The 18,580-nt window shown below is 39.4% G+C and overlaps 1 protein-coding gene across 1 annotated transcript in view; it reads right to left on the bottom strand.

The window, feature by feature from the left end:
* Window positions 1-311: 311 nt before the first annotated feature.
* Window positions 312-18,580, bottom strand: part of tfpia (tissue factor pathway inhibitor a) — a 38,164-nt gene continuing 19,895 nt past the window's right edge. The window contains exons 2-7 of the mRNA XM_061088237.1: window positions 18,133-18,336; window positions 4,798-4,974; window positions 3,894-3,971; window positions 2,799-2,858; window positions 1,574-1,756; window positions 312-1,171 (exon numbers count right to left, since the gene is read on the bottom strand). Coding sequence (XP_060944220.1) covers window positions 1,107-1,171; window positions 1,574-1,756; window positions 2,799-2,858; window positions 3,894-3,971; window positions 4,798-4,974; window positions 18,133-18,336 — 767 coding nt within the window. The 3' untranslated portion in view covers window positions 312-1,106. The remainder of the gene's footprint in view (window positions 1,172-1,573; window positions 1,757-2,798; window positions 2,859-3,893; window positions 3,972-4,797; window positions 4,975-18,132; window positions 18,337-18,580) is intronic.

Raw genomic sequence — 18,580 nt, forward strand, 5'->3', positions numbered from 1 at the left:
CTGTGAGGACTTAGTGTGTTATTGCAGAATCCAAACCCACCCTGACTTTACTAAATCTCTTAAATCCCCCTCAGACATAACAAGGTATGACTCATACGCTCAGCACAGCAATTAAAGATCAACACTGGTGAATAATTTTTTATTAGTTGGTTCCTCAGAGAATAATTCATGGATCATGAAAATTTGCATTTTTAGGAGAGTGTTTACGATTTGGTTCAGATCCAAAGAAAGTTTCATGATTATTAAAAAAAGTCCAGGTGAATAAATATAGTATTTAAAAAAAAAGTAAAGAAGAAATACAAGAAAGAAAGTTGGAATATAGTGGAATTTTATTTGATGAAATCTGACTCTCCAGTTCTTTACAGCCATAAACTTACCTTACCCAACACTGCCCCCCTCTGTTTCAACTCAACAACAACAACAAAGAGCAGCAACACCAGCAATATAATATAGTGATTTATAAAGCTGCATTATATTGATTTAAAAGGAGAAAAAAAATAAAAATTGCACGTATAATTAAGCCTCATCTGACAAGATTAAAGCAGTCGCTACCTCGTTAACATTGATTTACAGCCGTGAGGACATGATCCTCATGATGAGTGCGTTTGGTTCTGTTGTCATTGATCCTGGAACAAGGATTGTCCGCTGCTTTAATCTGCTAATGCTGCTCCTCACATTGATAAAAAATATTTAAGCTTCACCGAAAAAACACCATAGAAAAGCATCAGTTTATGTTAATGCACTGAACAAAAATCATGGAGTAACTTTGGCGTTTTTTCTCAAAAGTCGCAGTGAGACGGTTTATATCAGTACGTTGGCAACACAGATCTGAAACTGTTTGATTAAAGACATAACATTAACACGCAAAAGAGCTGATATGAATAACATTAATGTAAAGAGCTGAATTATTAAATCAGCCAAACGTACGTTTTTTGTCACTGAGAAATCAAAATGATTAATGATTCAGTCCCAACAAAGTTAAGTCAAAGGCACAAGAGGTTGATCTGACAGTCGAACTGTGAAACACCTGCAGGAGTAAAGCTAGAAACACAAATATGGACATAAATACAGGTGACTTCTCAGTAGTGCAGGATCTGAGGCAGTGTTCAGACAGACTGATGAACGATGCTGCCGAGGTTCTTCTTCTTTATCCTGATCATCTTCCCGTGACCTGCAACAGAGCAGAGCAACGGAAAGACATTGTTTTTAAATATCACTACTGCTGTGTTGAAAACTTTGTGTTCACTCTACCTGGTTTATCTGCAGGGAAGCATTTAAAGTCCCACAATTTTAACTGTTAAGCTAGTTACACAATCTACAGACCCAAAATCCACCACTTTTCAAAATAAAAGCTTTGTAAATCAGCGTGATAAAGGGCAGGACAGTAACAAAACAAAAGTTGTGCTTTTTGTTTTAAAACAAATCGAAGTATGCAATCCACATATACTCGTACAATTTGTGGAATTAGTAGGTAGATGATTCACTTATTGAAAGTTAGAGACCGTACAAAATTAAATTTCTTCTCTAAAATGGAAAGGTGCATTTCCAAATCAATCTCCTGAAGTAGTCTTACCCGATCTAATGCACTTTCTCATACAGTGCTTCCGGGACGTGAAGTTGTTCCCGTTGCCTCCGCATCCACTGTACTGGAACATCTGGCATCTCTTGGTCTTGGAGTTGAAGAAGAATCTCTTCTCGGCACCGTCGCATGTTCCCCTGTCCTCTGCACTGACGCACACACCCTTGTGCTTCCCCTCTGGAAACAGGGAGAACCACAACATGTTTAGAACTAGGAGCTGCTGTAGTGAACTGTTTAAACTCAGGGATCTGCAGTGCAGCTTCTCCCGCTGTCATTAAAAGTGTCGTTCATCATTTAACCACAAGATGTCAGTCTATGTTAACAGTCCATGGTGACACCTGCTCAGTGGACAGACGTTTCAATCACTAAACCCAGCAAAGTCCGAACAAACATAACCTTATATTTATTTGTGATTTATATAAAACAAAAGTTATTCTAAATTTGTATAATAAATGGTCCGAATAACTCATTGTTGGTCTGTGGACCTCAACTTTTCATCCTGGTGTCATTTCTGAAAGAAACTTTAGAATAAAATGAAGACCTCATCAAAGATATGCACCAAACAACAGGATGGTGAGGAAACAGATCTACTGAGGCTTACTCATTCTGAATCTTTACTGATAAAAGTAAAATAAGTCTTTAAAAGACCTGTTCTCTCCCACTGCGGCAAAGAAGATCCAGAGAACACAACCACCATGACATGACAGTACGCTCACTAACGGCTCAGACACACTAATGGGAGAGTGGGGATCTGCAGTGAATGGCCTGTGGGAAGGAGACACTGATGCTCTTTGGTTCTGCCCGTTGCTTTTCACCACCGAAGCTGTTTTGCCAGCTGTCTACCTTCTTGCATCACTAACACCAACGTTACTAGCAGCACACACGGGGATTAATAGATGAGGTGGATTTGCTTATTGTGACTTTTGAGCATTTTAACAAGTCAGCACGGACTGTCTGATGATCTGAGGACAAGATGATTGAGTTGATGAATCCTACGCATCAGGAAAACTGCCCCAAACACACATGTTCTGCTTCTGGTTTTGTGCTTTGTAACTACACAATACGTGTGTTTGGTGCCTATGTGTCTCTGACTGATGTGCATGATGTTCACCTGAGGCTGAACCAACCCAAGTGTCTATTATTATTACTCCTGTCTTTCCATTGACTGTATAACCATCTTCATTCTGAGCATCAAATCATAACAGTCACACTTTCCTACCTGTTGTGTCCTGATAGGAGCCATTCAGTTGCACTTGAGGTTGAATCAGAGCCAGTTCTTCTGAGAAAAGCAGATATAACACATACATCAACAAATCAGCCCTCTCATTAGAATCAGGAGAAGAAAGAGAGTACACATTATTGTTACTCTACTAAATCAAATGTTTGAAGTTTCTGTACTTCACGTGAGTGTTTACTTTTACACCTTTTAGCTTTTACTTTCTACACCACAGATATCTGAACTTTTTTGTTTTTGAGGGGAATTTTATTTATTTTATAGATTTCAACCGGGACAATAACACAGAAAAGATATGTCTTCCATTTTCCTCAACAACCACTCGCCCAATTGATCTCAAACTTCATGTGTGTGTTTCTGAGATTAGAAACCACGGTTGTTGATGGCTAAAGCGACGCATTCGTGTCAATGCATGCAACCGATGGATGCGCCTGATCAAAAACTTTAAGAGCAAGCTGCAGCAAGATGCAGAATCGTCTGAGCTGTGGGAGTATTTTGGACGCAAACTCTGTTGAGTCTGTAAATAGAGTTTAATATGACATAAGTGTATTCTATAAACACTGCCCTGTGGTTATACGCCTCTGCCGAGCAGTGCATGTAAAAATAATAATATCCTATCAGGTCACTGTGACCTTTGACCTTTGGACCACTGAAATCTAAGCAGCTAATATTTGAGTCCAAGTGACAACTGACCAAAATCTGAAGAAAATCCCTCAAAGCAGACCGTTGACCCCTCAGCCCCAAGTTCTCAAACTGGCAAATAAAAAAGGTTTCGTTAAGTCACAGTGACCTTGAGCTGTGACCCTTGAAATATCGATAAGGTCATCTTCAAGTCCAAGTGAATGTTCGTTTATTATGTAATGAAACTTTTAAACCAAATTTGACAGAATTTCCAGTGAGGTCTTCCTGGGATTTTGCGTTCACAAGACAAACATTAGGTTTAGTGAGGTCACAGCAACCTTGACCTTTAAAACATTTTCCCAGTATTGATAAACTGGGGAATCAACTGTATTTTCCAAAAAGATACAGAGCGTTAATATATTATATTCTACGTACAGTGAGGTGTAGATTCAGTCTTACCAGGAACTTCAGTCGGCTGGACAACATCTAGTCTTCTAGCAGAGTGAGAGTGGACCTCTGGTGCCTCGGTGGGTTTTACTACGTGGACACAAAAGGAAATTAGATCAATAAAAACCCACATTAAAGAAAGTGTCTCCACATGAACGAGTTTGTGACCCGATGGTTTTTTTACGTCTTCTATATTTAGAGCAAATCTCATTAGGTGCTGGTGATCAGTCATAATTAAAGTGAGTTTCATTTCATTAGCATCAGGATGGAGAGGGTGTTGCTCTGAAAACTGATATGATCCTCTAATGAAAACGGACATAGTCATCTATCTGGAGGCCGGCAACACAATAACAAGAGAACAAAAAAAGTACACAACCCTTTTTCCGTTGATTTTCACCACAACACGAGCAGTTTGCAGACCCGGTCACAGCCGAGCCACTTGCTCCTTATTCCCTCTGACGATTCTACGATCTAAACGTGCCCTTTTCTGCTATTATCCAGTGTGTTCCGGTCACTTTAACGTGATTTAAATGCTAAATCAAGGAGCAGTGGGATTTCATCGTGAACTCAAATTAGTCAGAAAGCTAATTATCTGAGGTGGAGCAGTTTGAGGTGATGTCACCAGCTCTGAAACGAGTTTTCACTTGTTGTGCAGCAGCTGCGGTTTGGCTGCACGGTCCCACGAGGAGAAAGTCATTATTTCTGTTTGGTCACAACGACCAGGTAAAAAATGGCACTTTAATAATGACTCATAAGGCTGAGGTGTTGATGTGGTTTTCTCTCGTCAAGCGTCGGAATATCACACATCTTCGGAGTGTTGCTGAGCACAAAGAGCCCTGGAGATTTCATATGTGGGTTATAAAGAGAATCTAACAATGACAGCCTCTCTCCTGCAGAAAGGTCACCACGCTCTCACCTGGGTTGGGACATCTTCCCTGGCACTCCGCCAGGCTCCTGAAGTTGTTGGCGTTGCCGAAGCAGCCGCCGTAATAGAAATGCTTGCACTCCTGACTCGCGCTTTCAAAGTAGAAGCGCTTCACCATCCCCCGACACGGCCCGAAGGCCACGTCCAGGTGACAGGGGTTCTTGTCGTCTGGGAAAAGAGATGGGGGGAGAAAAAAGAGGTAAAGAGATATATATAACAACACTTTAATCCTGAGTCTGTTGCTGGGAAAGTTAATAATACAATGTGAGTCGCTTTACAATGCATGATATGCAGGTTTTTTTTTAATTCATATTTGATATTCAGTCTGAATTGTGAGATCAATGATTTCCTACAACTCAGTTATTATTAAACATGAAGATTCTGGATTTTTTTCATGGTGACTTTGTCAAACTGAATTCCACAGTAGTTCTATATTATCACTTTCTGTCTCTCTGTCCTTCCTTCCTTCCTTTCTTCCTTCCTTCCTTCCTTCCTTCCTTCCTTCCTTCCTTCCTTCCTTCCTTCCTTCCTTCCTTCCTTCCTTCCTTCCTTCCTTCCTTCCTTCCTTCCTTCCTTCCTTCCTTCCTTCCTTCCTTCCTTCCTTCCTTCCTTCCTTCCTTCCTTCCTTCCTTCCTTCCTTCCTTCCTTCCTTCCTTCCTTCCTTCCTTCCTTCCTTCCCTCCTCCTGATGTACTTCACTACCTCAACCTAATTTTCAGTTTTCTACACTATCAATTATCTTCCAACCAAAATCAATGGTATTTTTTCCACTCTTATGCACCAGAGTTTGCTTGAGTCCATTCAACCATGATTTAAAAAGAAAAACCCACAGTAACACAGACATGAGGAGGGAAGACAAACCCCTGTGAGGCCTGTGTACAGTATCATGTGCAGTGGAAGACCATCAGGCCACAGAGCCAGACCACCACCTGTCCCCCCCGGCAACACAGTGACACTTCTCCTGTCAGGTTCGTCACTTTGAGCAGGAACTTCCTCTTGTTGTCTCGTCCCCAGTGAACCACGTCTCCTCCTCCTCCTCCACGTCTCTGCTTTTCTTTTCTGTCACATCTTCTCTTTGTCCTCCCTCAGCTCCCACTCCTCCTGCTCCCCCTCTCCGCAGTTATATCACACGTTTCATCACACATCACTCTGCACCTTCCACAGTGTATATAACATATATAACAGGTTGGTTTCCTGGTTCTCTGCCCCTTCCTTGGATAAAGTTCTGATTATTTGTTTGTCCAACTTTTGTGTGTTTTTGAAAGTATTTAAATTTCAAAGTAGAGATTATATTTACTTAAACTTTACTCATTTTACTCTTGCATTCCCTCTGATCAGCGTTGTGTTACTTTGAACGTCACCACCTTCTGTTCTGGTGCATGTGTGTGTGTGTGTGTGTGTGTGTACAACGATGGCATGTCTACTGGGCTTAATGGTTTACAACGGAGATAGATGATTTACGGATAAACGGTTTCAGTTTCGCATGAGTACATTAAAGAGAAATCTTTAAATAACAGTGATACTCTCTAACTCTCCTGATCCTGCTGCTGAGGAAGTGAAATAAAACCTCAGTGAGCCGTCAAAGTGTTCATCAGAACAAGCTCATGCTGTTAATCAAATCAAATCAAAACTCTGATCAAACCCCAAATCCTTAATTTTACATTCTTGTTCAGATCCAACACTTCCAAAATACCAAATATGAAGTTTTGGCGGCTGATTTGTACAACATTGTTAGAGTACACTACTGATTATGATTAATCTTTAAATCTGCTATGATTTTAAATGGGTTGTTCATGTTAACTGGTGCCAACATAGATCATTACATTCATAAATATCAGTCTTACTATTTTCATATAATTCATATAGTATAATAATAATTATGAACGATTATTTATCTTTAACTGTAGTTGGGTTTCTCCAATCTAGTGCAGTAAGTTTCCACATATGATAGATTGTGTGTCTGCCACAGAAACAAAACAAAGACACAATGTTCACTATCATCTTGCTTCAGGAGGTTAAATCGCTGCGTTTGCAAGTTTTCTCGATACGTCACAAATCAATTCAATTCAGCTTCATCATCTAATGGAGAGAGACAGGGGCTGTTTTCAAGTAGAGGTTGATTGTAAATATTGATTTGCTAATTCATCACATCAGAAAGATAAATGTCTAACAGTGCTGGCAAAACGTTTTTGTTCATATCAGCTCATTAAACCTCAGTAAACTATTCCTCAAGAAACAGCTCCAGAGGGTTGAAGAAGAAAACTTCAATATTTTGACGAAACACTTTGATTTTTGACTTGATTATTAACTCTTAACGCATATCTCACCAAGCAAGTCAAGACAATTCACTTTGAAGAAATGTTGCAGCATATATATTTACTACTATTTACTATATTTATTTTCCTGCTGAAAGGTCTGATGAGAGCCGGATTACCGCCCTAATGTCTGTAAACCACGAATGTAGTGTTTGTGCCAGCAGTAAAAAGACAAACTGCAAGTTTTGTGGGGAACACGACACACAAGAGGAAACTAGAATGATTTCCCAATGGCCCAATGGCCCAATGCCCCAATGCACCTATGCCCCTATGGACCTATGCCTCCGCTACCCAGTGCAGTTTCAATCTACCTCCTATTGGTTTTTCAGACTCATATGAGGTCACCGTGACCTTTGACAAAAGAAATCTAACCAATCAATCTTTCTGTCCAAGTGATAACTGGTCAAAACTTGAAAAGATCCTTTAAAGGCTGACTTGGGATATCACGTTCCAGAGGCAGAACATGTATCAGGCTGTGACAACAACTTCTAATCAGTTCATCCGTCAGTCAAAGTGAAAGTTTCTGCCAATTTTGAAACATTTCTCTCAAGACGTCCTTAAAAATAACATGTTCGCAAGGAGAAAAAAGTTTTTTCAACTCCTTGAGATTTCAAAATAATGTTTGTGACAGATGTAATGAAACGCCCTGTGGATGTTGATGATTAATCATTGGAACAGGAACAGAAGGTCACAGCAACGTTGATCTTTGACCCTTGAGTCCAAGTTAATGTTTGTACCAAATCTGAAGACGTTCATAAGAAAAACAACTTACTGCCTCTGTCTGTCTGTCTGTCTGTCTGGCACTGAGGTATAAAAGTGAATATTCAGATTCAACATGGACTTTTCCCATTTTACAGTTTAGCTAACTGGTTGCTCAAACAAACCAGTGAATAAACAGATTTCCCAAACGTTCAAACAATGTCTTTACAAGGATATGATGGAAGTTAAGTGACCGCACAGTGCGATTTGCTGATTCATGAAACACAAACGTAATTACAAATCTATAAATATCAGTCTCATTATTTTCATCATAACAACCAGTCACACAGACCAGTTCCCTTGTGATATCTCTGTGTCCCAGCAGCTGAGGACTCCTGATGTCGGCGGACGTCCAACAGCAGATGATCCCTCTCTGTTTGGTGAAGCTGTTAAGTCTTTGTATAACCACACTCCACTGAAGGTAAGCCATCTAAATGCATCACTCTATCGGGGTGACTTTGACTTAAAAGCACGGGGGATGAGACGTGTCAAAGGGTAGACTCTCTCTCTCTCTGTTGCTCTCCCTCTCCGGTGAGGCACTGATGAATAATTCAGAAACACAGTTCTCTATTAAAGCTGTGAAGGTGGATAAGGTGATTTATCTGGGTTATTTATTTGTTTTGGGGGGGTCCCAGCGCTCCAGAGGGTTTTCGGTCTCTGAAACTCGATATTCCAGCTAAACAGACCTCGGTGTTATAGAGGGATGAGGAGGATTCTGAGAGTTTACCTGGTCTGTGACTGAACAAATCAGACTTTCAGGTTCACTTTCACACCCAGAAAGATAAGAAGGTTTTAGCTCGATTGAAAACAAACCAGGTTTAGACTATAATGTCCTCTTAAATGTGCTGACGCAGACTTGGCAAGTGTCTGTGGGGAAAAACCAGACCATTGAATTGTAATGGAGTAGATAGAAATGAATGAAGACATAGAAACACCAGTGGCCACTGGATGGAGACACACAGTCAGTCCTGCACACAGTCCCAACCATGGAAGCTCCTTCTCATGCTCCAAAACAATAACATCATATATTTCTGATTACATTATTAACACTTTATTGTTTGATAATATTGTAACGTGCGATAAACATCTATTATGTGGAAATAAAATGTTTTTATGTCTGAAGAATGAGAATCATAAGGAATACATGGAATAGCTGTTATTCCTTTGTAGATTATTCTCATCTGTAGTTGAAGGGAACAATCGTTTTGCAGTTCAAAATGATTTTTCTCTGTTAATAAAATAAACGATTAAAATCATTTCCTTGTTTTTGTCAAACAAATCGCCTCAAACCACAAAACGATGTGAAATTACAATCACATTACGCAGGGAAATAAACCAGAGGAGAAAATAGAAAGGCTGGAACTATCAGGAGCGTTTCATGTTGTCGCCTGAACATTTACTTTAATGATGAAATAATTTCAGCTCTACACAACGGGTCTGTTCTTTATTTCCCAGTTTACTGAAGAATAAACTTTATTCTCTCACCTCCAGCAGCATGGTATTGTTCCTGCTCCCGTCTGTGTTTTCACACTGAGCAACAAACAAGTTCATCTGTCATGAAGAACCCCCCCCCGCCTCTGTGTCTCTGACCTCTTCAAGCTGAGCCGTGAAAGTGAAACCAGTCCGAAGAAAGAGATTGTGACACATTGACTGTGAGTCACTGGTGTTTCAGTTAAAACAGCAAAGTGAAGAAATGAAAGTATTTTTCTAGACTGCAGAGAAGAAAACAAACATCGGTCTGTGACCTTAATAAGAAGCGTGTTGTGTTGTTATCACTCCTCAGAAACCTGAGACGATCCTCGGTGGCTAAGTGGAAATAAGTCAAATGTGAGTGAACCAACGAGCAGCTTGAGAAATTAAAATGTTGCTGATTGGATGATAAAGACCTGCTGCACAGGACGGGTCATATTTAAACGCAGCGCACAAAAACTATTAGCCCCTGAGAAAGGTTTCCTGTAAGCTAGAAGAGTGGTGACATTTTCAAATGTCTGCAGCTGCTAAATCAAATCCTGCTTGTTGACGTTACTCCTCTCGAGTTGAAACCGTTTCCTCTGCAGAGAAGTGTTCTCCTTTACTACCGCAGCTAATCGCACCTGGGTTTTAAAGGGAACACGGATGAGTTTATTGCATGTTTCACCCAAAACACACCCATGATGGATGAAGAGACCAAGTTCAATCTTTTTAAACCCAGCACCTGGTGCAGCAACCTTTCTGTCAGGAGAACTAATGAAAGGGGATTTTGGACGTGTCCTAAATTCACATGTACACAAGAGCACGTAGATCATTAAAATAGATCCCAGTTAAGATTAAGATTCCATGTTTATAAAGTGTTTGTTTTTACAAAGTTAAACTGCAAAGGTAAGAAACAATGAAACTGGAACATGCTGTGGTTTGTAAACATAAACGTGCTGATTGGTGAAAGTTGGACTGATGTTAATTTAGTTTCATTCTAAATGAATCCACAAAGGACAGAATAGAGTTAATAAGCCAGGATCATGAATATTGATTTTGCTCGAGGCTGCGTAATGTTCTCATTAATAGCTTCATTTATTTGCAGCTATATCACACTTGTGTTTCTTGTTTGTAAATATCACTTCCTGAGCTGAGCAATATTCTGAGTTGAAGTTCTACGATGTTAACGTTGACATAATTATGTGTTTATGACCATTATGTCAAATGTATAATATTCTAGATTAGTTTCCAGTGGTGTATAAAGTACTTGAAAGCCATACTTGAGTAAAAGTACAGATATCTTACCTGAAAGTGACTTCGGTAAAAGTAGAAGTCACCCGTCAGAAAATGACTTGAGTAAAAGTCTTAAAGTAGCTCATATTAAAAGTACTTAAGTATCAAAAGTATCTGGTGTTGAAACGTACTTAAGTATCAAAAGTAAAAGTACAAGTACCAAAATTAAAAGTACAAAGTGCTTTTTATAGTAGGCCTATACAGACACAAAACAACCCAAAATGTTTCTCCTCAAGATTTATCTCAACTGACTGAAAAATTATAACAACAATATGAATATAATGTATATAATGTAAAAATGTTGAACCGTAGATGAGAGAGAGAGAGAGAGAGAGAGAGAGAGAGAGAGAGAGAGAGAGAGAGAGAGAGAGAGAACCAACCTCCGCTGCTCAAGTAACGAGCCAGTTTGAGAATGTAAGAAGTAGAAAGTACACATATTTTTGTTCAAATGTAACGAGTAAAAGTAAAAAGTCGTCAGGAAAAGAAATACTCAAGTAAAGTACAGATATGTGAAAAATCTACTTAAGTACAGAAACAAAGTATTTCTACCTCGTTACTTCCCACCACTGTTAGTTTCACACTAAATGTATTTACCTGGTTTGTCTGTCCAATGTGTTTCACCTACTCCCAGTTATCCTGCCTCCCTTGTGTACATTTCCCCTGTGCTCCCCAGTCTCCTCTGTCTCACTATGTTTCTCTTCTATTGACCCAGTCTCTAGTTTATCACTTCTGTTTAACTCCCTGGTCGTTAATCTTTGTCTCTACTTTGTTCATTTGGAGATTTGGACTTTCTGGATCTGCCAACCTTCTAAAAACTGTGAGCATGCCTTCTTTATTAAACTCACCTAAAAGGTTCTCTCCCAATGTTTATGAGTCTGAACCAGTTTATCATGACTATGTTCATAAGCCCCACTGTTTATAGGCCTGGAGTATATAATGCTCTGGAGTAGCAGAGTTATTTATAGAGCCCAATGTGTTTCTTACCACAAGGAACAACATAATAACTGACTTATTTCTGTAAAGACACAACCATTCGATAACCAACCAGCAAAACAATAACAGGAGCAATGAGGAAACGACTAAGACAGGTAAACAAAGATGAAGTTAAAGTAAAGATGAATTACAATGCTGATTAGGATATGTTTGAAAGAAATGGATATCAAAACTAAATTTGAATAAAATGATACACAAGTAAAAGCAAATGTAAGATGTATAAACACAGATATGAATAATTCAAATTAGATTAAAAACCAGACTGGAAAAGAGATAGAACCAAATTTGCTCTTGAATGTCTGCTGCTCTCAGGGTCTTCAGAGCAGCTGCTCCAGAACACTATTCTGACTTTAGGTGGAATTAAAACTCTACTGGATGACCTGAGGCTTCCAATAGGTTCAAAGGGTAAAAGAACATGTGATAACTAGGTGGGACAGAAACCATTACGAGCTTTAAAAACCAATACAATGATTTTAAAATCAGTTCTGCAGCCGACAGGAAGCCAGAGTCCTGTGTTCTCTCTCTGTCAACACTCCAGCAGCTGAGTTTTGAAGCAGTTCTATTTGAGAGAATTAATCCTGAAGGAAATAAGTATATGTGCAGCAGCGTCTCCGTATTGACCCGACAGAGAAACGCTCTCTCTCTGGTGAGTGTGTTCCTCTGGTGACGCAATTAGTTCTTATCCCTGTTTCTGATGAGGGGCTCAAAGCTGATATCTCAGTCAAGGTTTAGTGGCGTTTACGAACATTTTTACATTCAAGTCACCAGGACAGGTAACGTTACGCATTTAGAAAAGAGCTGATCGGCTCATGTTCGATTTATACTGAGAGCTGCTAACATAGTTGGTAGCAGACTATATATAACGAGGTGTTATATACATGACAGCTCAGAAAATGTGAGGCCAAAGCATCTTGATGGCCCCCTGGTGGCTGGCTGCAGTATAGGTCATGATCCCCACCTCCTCCTTGTTAGTGGATGGGTCATGGGCCGAAATAAGTAAATACATGCCAAATACATATTTCACAAAGATGTCTTCTATCTTTTTAAGAAGTTCTTTTTACGCTCATGTATTTTCAAGTGCTTATTTTACCAATAAGTCAATTAGTTTTTAATACTGTAAAAATGATTGAAAGACAATTAGTTGCTATTGTACAGACTCAGGCTCCAAATAATCATGATGACAGTGTTCGTATCTGGGATAGTTTGACTTCTTTTAGTCTATATTTAAATACAGTTTAAAGTCAAAATCTCAATTTGGGACCTAGTTTGTTTAAATTGGGAAAAAGTTTATTTATTTCCATCACAGTTTTGACTTTTGCTTTCAAAGCAAAGGTAAAGCACAGCAAACATGGATAACGGGCAAAGGGACGTGATGCACTTTAGATAAAAGCGACGACAATAAGGTGTCAAACTAAACTGTAACATAAATAAAAACATGTTCTGTTTAATGGACTCATTTTCTTTATGATAGAAAAAGCACATTACGTTATTTACACCCGAGTACGACTCTGACGTTCCACCTTCACATTCCCGTCCAGTTTTATTTTTATATCGACTCAGGAGCAGCTGCAGTTGACAAAACGACAAATCTGTGGTGACAGTGCAGACGTGTTGGTGAAGAGACAGACGGAGACACGCTCGCTACATCAACACGGACGCACGCTGCACATACAGTAATTGCCTGCAGGATGCAAATTCATTCACTGTCCTCCTGTCTGACTGCTTAATGGATCCCGTGGCGTGCAGTGAGGAGGTGAAGGTTACCCTTTGCCAGTGGGAGAAAGCATTCTGTCACACCACAGAATAACAGGCCATTTAAACACATTGATAGATGTGTTATTGCCATGCGTGCAAGGGCGTATTTAATGGTGCGCAGGCAGGCTTGAGTATCCGAGGTGTGTTTCATGCTGTAGGTGACAGACAGTGTCACACACAGCACACAGCTGTTATGTCAGAGAAGAAGAGGCGTTCCTCTCAGCTTGTCACAGGTTTCCACGTTTCTCACGCACACAGACACACACACGCACACACATTATCTGAGCGCTGTCCCATTCAGCTGAAGTGATTTTAAACTAATGCAAGACAATGCGTCTCGCCCTGAATTGTGGATACGTTTAACTCGTGGCTTTGATTGCTTTTAAAAGAGCAGCAGCTTGAAGATGCATTACTGACGCCCCACTTAACACAACGACTCATAGTGTGACTCCACTCTCATCCAGGCACGTGCTCCTTTGTGCCGTCAGGCGTTCGACTGCACGACACCACAGCACCTACTGTCAAACACGCAAAACTTCAGAGAAGAACTGCTGCACATTTTCTACACAATCTATTACAAAGAATGAACACAAGTTTTGTCCACACTGCACATTTTTCCAAAAACAGCCTTGTGTATTCAGCATTATTTCTACTGTTTTGTAAATACTTCCTTTGTCCCTTTGTGCTGCTGCTTTCCTGTGCTGCTGTGTCATTTGTGAATTTCCAGAGAGGATCAATTAAAGGTTGTTTTGTACTTTCAACACTCCACTTAACAGCAGCTGGCAAGTTTAGTCTTGACCATGTTCAGATCAAGGAATGGCTTCAGTTTCTTTCCACACACACACACCTTCTCAGTGACCTATATCCATCTGCTTTGAGTCATCCTCCGTTTCTCTGGCATTGTTACAACACATTGAATTCTTTGTGTCACATGCAGTGTTGTAATTTTTTTTTTTTTTTTTCTTCCTTTATTTAACAAGGTCGGTCCCATTGAGATACAATGACCTCTTTTCCAAGGGAAGCCTGGCCAAGACAGCAGCATACAAAACATTTCAACAGTCACAAGACACACAGAAATCACATAACACAGATAAAATACATTTAAAAAAAAAAAAAAGATAAGGCAACAGGACTAAAGCTCTGGATTCACACCAAAACAAGAACAAATGCGGTATGACGCCGCTCCAATTTCTCTCACACGAGTCTTCAAAGTTTCAAAGTTTTTTGCAGTGCATTCCAAGCAGCAGGTGCAGCGAACTTAAAACAGTGCTTACCAAATTCAGAGTGAACTTTGGGCATAATTGATAAATAAAACTCATTTGAACGTAAGCAGTAATTGCTCTGGGATTTAAAGATGTATTTACATTAGTAGTGGGTGAGCAGACCCAAGATAGCTTTATAAATAAAAATATGCCAATGTATAAGGCGGCGTGCTGCCAGAGATGGCATAATTCAGCTCCTGTGTGTTCTAAGCCTGCCTGTTTGCTTGTTGTGATATGTCAATGCTCCAGGATGACCCCTGGTCCGTCAGTGAGTTCTCCTCAAACAGTTCTACGATATACTTTCTCTTTTTTATTGTCTGTGAGCTGGACGTTGTGTTGCAGAGCTTTTTATAAACAGTCCATAGTGCAGAGTGACCTTAGTGCTCATCCTACCTGGTTTATCTGCAGTGAAGATTGTATTCAGTCACTATTTTCATCAAATGAAACTGAATTAGATGTATTACTGTTCACGTGTGGGGTTTATATATAAGTTTGTATCATCTATGACGATTGTGGAACTCTATTTATCACAGTTATGCCACTAATAAAATAAATTTCCTCACCAGCTTTTTACATGATATGCTAAAACCTGTGGCTTTCAGCTCGGTTCCACATGAAGAAGAAAAGATGATGATGATGATGATTGAGAATATAAAAGGAATTTGCTCATATAATCTCTGTGAAATAGCTGCTGAAGCAAAACCAGGTTCTCTTTGACAAATCCAATAACCAAATACATTATCACCAACTTTACTTTAAATTATAGAAGCGTTTTCCAATTGCAAACCAATCTGTGTGTGTGGAAGGTTTTTAAACCCACATGGTATCAGTGTGGAGGAGAGAGAAAATTAACTGGATCCCTGAGAATGTCTGGATGGTTTTATCTGCATGTTAAACTCATCACTGCCCCCCCCCCCCCCCCCATCCACAATCTGTATTTTTAGCCACATTATTCATCCACCCAGAATTATGGATCTTAATTGAACACTGAGCCTTTTTCAAGCAGCAGCGACACAAACATCTAATAAACATGAACACACTTCTCATGTAAAACACAGGCAACCACCCATGTATAATGCTAATTACTGTACACAGACTTAATTCTGTGATACAACCTCCTCCCTCTTTATTGCTGTGTTTGCTCACTCGGTTGATGAATGATTTGCCAGTGATGGCTCCTATCTAATCTAATCAAACTGCATTATAAAACACTATACTGCCTGCTAATGGAGGAGGATGCCACCTGTTTGCTGAGGTTATCCATGACGTGGATGGATTCCTGAGGACTTTTGGTTTCACACATCAAAACAGTATTTTTTAATCTGGTTTAGACAAATGTTGAGAGGAGAGGGAGAAAATACTTGTACAGAAATACAAAAAATAGTGTTTTCAATCCTACATGCATTAATTTATTCATGCTTCTCCTTGGCTAACCACAGCTGTGCAAACGATACACAGCTTTTAATATCTTAAACTAGCTAATCAGAAGCTGAAGTTTTGGTGGTTGGTTTCCTATGGGCAGCAGGGAGCATTTATTATTGGTGCACCTAGTTTTGTGGAATCATATTATTTCAAGTCTTCACAAAGACAGACATTTTTGCAAGAACACAAAAATGACAAATGGTCAAACAAGCATGACGAGCCAGCAGGAGATAAGGTCTATATCAACGATCTGTCATATAACAGAGAAGAACGCTCTGTTCCAGCTAATCTACGGGCGAGGCAGGCAGGCAGAATGTGATGCAATAAGGATAAATTCAGCTGCAAACTTGTAAATAGACCAAGCAGAGCAAACCAATCCTAAAGAAACTGGTGTGTAGCCTCCATTGTAGTAGTAGTTTGTGTTGCCGGCTGAGTACAGTGGGCATGTATTTGTTTTACATTAACTCGTGGATACACAGAAGTTGGAGTTATGGGGTCATTTGGATGAGAGGCCCAAATGCAAAGGAAAAAGTTTTCTTTGTAAAATATTCACACTTGTCTGGTCTGGGGCATAAATACAGAAAATGTCTCCAAAAATGAATAGATGAATATATATACGTAGGCGTATGTGCTTATGCATAAAGGAATCTTTGTATATGCTCATATTTCATCATTGTATTAACATTTAAAGCACTCTGACCTTTTCTGTGAAATGCTGCTAAACAAATAAAAAAATGCGATTAAACGGAGCTGAATATTTTTGCAACACTAGTTTTCCAAGCCTGACTTCCTTAGCAACAGTAACCAGGAGAGGCTGTCAGTGTGCAACCATGTGATCATGGTCACATGTCAGCAGGAGATGGACACACAGCGGTGGCGTCTGTAGAAGATCTTTTCTATCTTTGACCACAAGGTCACATATATCAGACTGTATAACCAGCTGTGACCCCATTAACACACAACACAATATTTGCAATTTAATTTATTTAATTATTTAATTTAATTATCTAATTATTTAATTGTATTGTTCAGTTGTTCTACTACTTACTATTTATTTGCTTATTTGACTGTTTACTTTTTCTTTTTGCTCATTGTTGTTTTTTGTGTCTTACTTTGTTGTTTTGCTCTTTCTTTTGTTCTTGTTGCACTGTGCCTGCGCTGCTGATGTAAAACCCTCAAATTTCCCCACTGTGGGACTAATAAAGGATTCTATTTATCTATCTATCTATCTATCTATCTATCTATCTATCTATCTATCTATCTATCTATCTATCTATCTATCTATCTATCTATCTATCTATCTATCTATCTATCTATCTATCTATCTATCTATCTATCTATCTATCTATCTATCTATCTATCTATCTATCTATCTATCTATCTATCTATCTATCTATCTATCTATCTATCTATCTATCTATCTATCTATCTATCTATCTATCTATCTATCTATCTATCTATCTATCTATCTATCTATCTATCTATCTATCTATCTATCTATCTATCTATCTACCTATCTATCTATCTATCTATCTATATCACAAGCAGGGCCACGTGATCTATAGAGACTCTTATGGTGAAGAAACAGTTTCTTCTCGAGGCCGCACACGTCCAGCGTCTCTGGCACCATTTGCTTTACCATTTAAAATGATGGATTCTATATTTTATCATCGTCAGTTTGACAATATTTAAAAATCACTTTTCAGTCCGAGGATCCACCTCCCGAGAGATGAGGAAATTGGGAAATTTCAATTTCTTAGAGTATGAAGACTTTTTAATCGTAAGGATAAATTCATTCTACTTTATCATCGATTTATATTTATGCGTAAACCATAAATATTACAATACTGACGGCCTCCAATAATCAATGCCTTAAGGAACGCTGATCAGAATTAATGTGCTGGCGATGTTCAACTTTAGCCACATGCTAACAAAATGAATTTTTAAACGGATCGTATGCCCACGTTCGCATAAAGTCTGAAAAGGAACAGTCCTCAAAAAGAAATCTGATTCCCTGTGAGCAATATGCAGCCCAATGCTTTAATACATCATTGTTGAATCTGGGGAAGGACTCACCTGAGACAAGACACATTTCCTCGCACTCTTCCATGGTCTCAAAGTTGTTGGCGTTCCCTCCACAGCCGCCGTACTCAAACAGCTCGCAGTGACCCGTGTCCACGTTGAAGAAGAACCTCTCCTTGATGGCCTTGCAAGGCCCCGGCTCGTCCTTCATGGCGCACAGCTCGTTGAAGATGAAGAGCTCGGGTTGGCCTCCTTCTGCTGCAGCGGAACAGAAAGACAGCGTTTAGTTCTCCACTTCCTGTGCCACTCAATGTTTTGTTTTGGGGAGAAAGAAATTAGGTCATAGCATCAAACTCTAACCTCAGGCTTTGAGATAAGGTAAAGTTTCATGGCAGTATAATTTCCAAAAGACTGTTTGATAGCTTACTGTCTTTCTGCTGTGTGGAGGATTTGATGCTAAGAGAAAGGAGCTGTGACCTGAATGACTCAACATTTAGACGGA

The sequence above is a fragment of the Limanda limanda genome, chromosome 16 (assembly GCF_963576545.1).
Source record: "Limanda limanda chromosome 16, fLimLim1.1, whole genome shotgun sequence".
NCBI classification, from domain to species: Eukaryota; Metazoa; Chordata; class Actinopteri; order Pleuronectiformes; family Pleuronectidae; genus Limanda; species Limanda limanda.